Source organism: Mizuhopecten yessoensis, unplaced genomic scaffold, assembly GCF_002113885.1.
Source record: "Mizuhopecten yessoensis strain PY_sf001 unplaced genomic scaffold, ASM211388v2 hete_36164220, whole genome shotgun sequence".
NCBI classification, from domain to species: Eukaryota; Metazoa; Mollusca; class Bivalvia; order Pectinida; family Pectinidae; genus Mizuhopecten; species Mizuhopecten yessoensis.
Window position 1 is genome coordinate 1 of NW_018485209.1, and position 4,482 is coordinate 4,482.

The window sequence follows — 4,482 nt, forward strand, 5'->3', positions numbered from 1 at the left end:
CTCACCCGTTTGACGGAGGGGATCCTGAGGGTGTCCTCCTCCACCTGGAAGCCACAGACCTGTCCCACCTCTATCACCCAGTCAAGGAAACAGCGGTAACTGCTCTGTCCACTCACTTTCTTGTTGAACTTGCAGTCAAAGTCAAATGGGCAGCAAGGCAACACAAAGTAACGACAGGTGTATGATGACCTATGAAATGAAACAAGAGCAGACACATGAACAACAATTTAGGGAAAAAAATCGTAAGTATTCGCTGAATATTAACCATGAGAAAACAACAGAAAATGAGCTAGGCATACAATATCCCCTCTGCTGTTTGATTCAGGATGAAATTCTATTTTAGGACAATGTTACAGTTACATCTACCTTGACCTTTGACCATTGTAAAGTTCTATCAAAATCTGTCGAGAAATACAGTACATGTAGCTAGAGTAATGACAAAGAGTGTATTCCTTTTTTAGTAACACTAATATTAACTTTTGACAGACCAAGCACATATACCTGCACCTGCTGAGTCTTCTTCCGATAACTGCGACAGAACTCATAGGTATGAGTGCAATTGTCGCAACACAGTTCTAGGGTGTGTTTTTTAGTAACATTGGTCTTAACCTTTTACCATAACACATATATACAAAGTTGTCCAAGATTTGTCAAATCCAGTCATCCTTAAAAGCTGTCCAGAAATATATCTACTAGAGGAAAAACATGTGAAATTAAATATTTAGCAACAAAAACCTTGACCTTTAAAATATTGTGCCAATTTTAACACTTACTGTGAATGAAGATATATAAACGGTTTACATAACTGGGACGTTTCAACAAAATTTGTGAAGAATGATGGCTTCTAGAGTGATGAGAAGGACTGTTAAATATAGTAGGGTGGACAGACATGACAAAAACATACCTGGCAATACCCTAGGTTTGTGTACTTGGGGGCATCGTTCAGAGCAGTGTAGCACCTACCTTGCTGCCATGACTGGTATCCAGGGCGTTAGTTCATCACTATGGTTACCAATCAGCCAATCATACTGCGGGAACAAGGAGTCACAGGACGGAATGATTGTCTCTTCCTGCAAAATGGAACGGTAGGAGGTTACTTCATAACATGGTCAGTGTGCCGGACAGGTAAATTACCCACAAAACATGGTGGCACATGTAGAACATTAAGGTTAGGGGCATGGCTAGTTCTGAGTGACTGACAGGTACGTCACCTCATGATGTGTCCGTACACATACAATAGAAAACAACTCCTGTCCAGTTCTATTAGATCAGTGTTCAGCAAAAATGTTACACAAATCAAAATGAAGAAAAAGCTCCTTAAGAATAGATTTGGCAATCAATGTGGAAATGGACAGTAGCAGTGCAACCACTAATGAGGGGAGGGGGCATGTCTAGTGTTAGGTGTGATTGGTGGGCAGGTTCCCACAAAAGTCAATTGAAGCCAGACATTTTTCTTGTTTGTATACTCACTGCATATCGAAATGTTTTTAAGCTTCAGTTTATTTTTCGTCTTTTTCGCCTCCGTAATGAGGGCAAATCAACCATTACAGCAAACATTCATATGAAAGCAACATAGTATACAAAGTAATTAAATGTGAAGGGAGAAACTAAAACTGGGCAAATATGGATTTTACCTGTGCAGCACAAAAGTTTGACTGGGTGAAAAATTCCCAGTATACAGTATATCATTGAATCTAATGTCTGCTACTGAAGGTAATGGGGAGGATTAAAAATTATAAAGACACTAATTACAACAATAATAGGATTTAGTAGCTCAACATGCAACAACGTCACTGATTTACGCCCTGGTATTTGTTAATTCCAATGAAAAGAATAAATCTACTGTTGCTATTGAAAATGTATTAAGAAAAAACACAGCTTCCAGCATTTGTTCTTTAACAAGAAGTGTTTCTTTAGTCCATTTTTCTGAGAAAGGTTTGATTATCATTATAGTTTATTGTGAATTAAATACCTATAATATTCATGTCTATATCTGAACTAGTAGTAGTTACCTTAAGGCGAGTCTCCAGGCCATATAAGTCCCAAATATTTCTCTTCCGTACATCTAAACCAACACCTGGGTGCTGTAAAAGTTTGACATGCAAATAGTAAAGACATTTTTGTAATCCTTAAGGCACAATTTATGTTGGCAATCAAATCAGCAATGGTCTCTTCACTTTGAGATCAACAGAAGAGGCCCATGGTGCCTGTATCAACCTCACATTACTTGATCTGTAAGAAATAATATAAGGACATGAAGAGCTTGACCTTACGAGTAAGTATCATACCTCTTCATTCCAGCAAATTACAAGCCAAATTGTTGTTTTTATGTTTTACGATTTCACTAATATCATAAGACATTGTCTGTATGGATATGGTCACAGACATTGTCTGTATGGATATGGTCACTTAAAGTACCTAAATTTTCAGGAAATTTGTTTCAGCAATCACTCGTTTGAACAAGAAGTTTAAATCTTCAGCTATGAGCCCATCAATGACTCCATAAAAAGATGCTTTTAACACATTTAACTCAAGTAAACTTGAAAACTGGCCAATTATTTTAATATGAAACAATGTTTTAATGTAATGAGATATATTTAGATGTTATCACCGAAGTACATGTTCCTAATACCTAGCTATGATGGATACTTACACCTTCAGAAGACAGGATGTGAACAAGTAGTCCATTTCCACATCCCATGTCTACAAACGATTGCTTCTCCTTTAAATTCTTCTCCTTCCTCTCTTGTTCCCAGATTAACTGTTATGAGAAATAAAGAAACTGTAAATAACATAGGAAACTAAAAATCTTATATAAATTTGGTAAAAACTATCAGAAATTAATTCCTGCTTTCTGTTTTATGATAAGATTGGTGACATGTATTGGTGGATGTTTTTATCATTTATGAAAAGTGTTCCATAAATTGCACAGGACCTGTCACAGTAATACTTTTCATCACAATTCTAAATTAACATATCATATGTATGTGTCATGTACTAGCTACAAACTTACTGTCGATCAAGATCAAATATGAAAGAAAATGCTTTTGTTTGACGTACTAAAATTTCAGTTAAACTTTGACCCCTAGTCATTGTCTAGCCAAATAAATTTCATTCTCAAAGTTTGGTATGTATGTATCGATGACCCATGTACGATCAGCCTTATTTAGTTTATTTCTGCTTGCATTATGGAACAATGATTACTTAAAAAGCATTCTTGCTAACATAGTAAACAATGCATTATTAATTAAGAGGTACAACTGTGTGTAAACGATGCTGACATTCTGTGTACATACATTGATTTTATACAAAGCATTACTCACCAATAGGTATGTTGCTATGCCAACATCTTCATAAACAAATTTTGCAGGATCTGTTTTCTCGGGCCAGCACTGAAAAATATTAGAAATTCAAATATCAATTACAACACAATGTTATACAAGCTAACAGTTAGGGTTGGTGGTGGAGTGGAACAGAAGCACACTGATCACCTCTCTAGATTCTAGGAATATCATATATAATTACTTATTTACAAACTAATGGTTAGGAATGTCGAAGCACGTGTGCAATAGCAGACATTACCCTGCTTTTCAATAGGCTGATATCTACAAAATATATATTCCATTTTCTCAAAATTAATGTGTCACTTCCATTTTGCCTGTTAATATGAGAATTGAATGGCATGTTCATTCTTGTATGAATGCAAATCTTGGTCTTCATAGTAAATATGTTAATGTATTGAAACGATTTGTGAAATATTTTGTTTTCTACCTTTCCTTTCAAGATGAATCAACAGGACACATAACTTGTTTTAACTAAATCAAAAATAAGTTTTCAAACTGATACAACATAAGTCTGAATCAGTTCACCAGGATAAAAAGTACAGACGATAAAGTCAACTCGCCTCTACAAACGTCTTGCCGTACTTGACTTTGAGTTGGTTGTACAGAGTGTTGTACTGGTCTATCCTCACCAGACGAAGAGACTTAACTGTCGTCTCCAAATGTTTCTGTTCACTCCAATTTGCAATCTTTGGTAGAAGTATATTTGTTAGCCAAATATCTGACAGAATTATTGACGTGTCTTGTTCAGCAGTGGCTTCAGTCTTAGAAGTATATGAATCAGGTCCTTCTTTGACTGTTTCACCATCGTCTGGTTCAGTGTTAGAGACACATTGATCTGGTCTTGTTTTGACAGGTTCACTTTCAGCTGGTTCCGTATCTGAACGCCAATTGTCCTTTTCAGTTTTGCAAACCCTACATATAATTCTGTAAAGAGGAAATTACATAAATGCAATGATACAAAAGATATCGACCAGATTGCTTTATTAATTTATAAATTTTTGATATATAATTATATTTTGTAATTTTTCAAAACAGTGAGTGATAACTGGAATCAATATTGAAAGTTAATGAGTACTGTTGACAATATGCATTGGTTTGTTTGTGTTTTACGTCCTATAACAGCTATGGTCATTTAAGG

General features: G+C 35.6%; 1 protein-coding gene across 1 annotated transcript; it reads right to left on the reverse strand.

Annotated features, from left to right (window-relative positions):
* Positions 1–3: 3 nt before the first annotated feature.
* Positions 4–4,268, reverse strand: LOC110444708 (probable tRNA (uracil-O(2)-)-methyltransferase; the record flags this gene model as incomplete). The annotated part of the gene is made up of 6 exons (XM_021489073.1): positions 4–189; positions 964–1,070; positions 2,013–2,084; positions 2,654–2,761; positions 3,324–3,392; positions 3,905–4,268. Coding segments are annotated over 6 exons (906 nt in total), but the record flags the coding sequence as incomplete, so codon positions are not given.
* Positions 4,269–4,482: the final 214 nt, after the last annotated feature.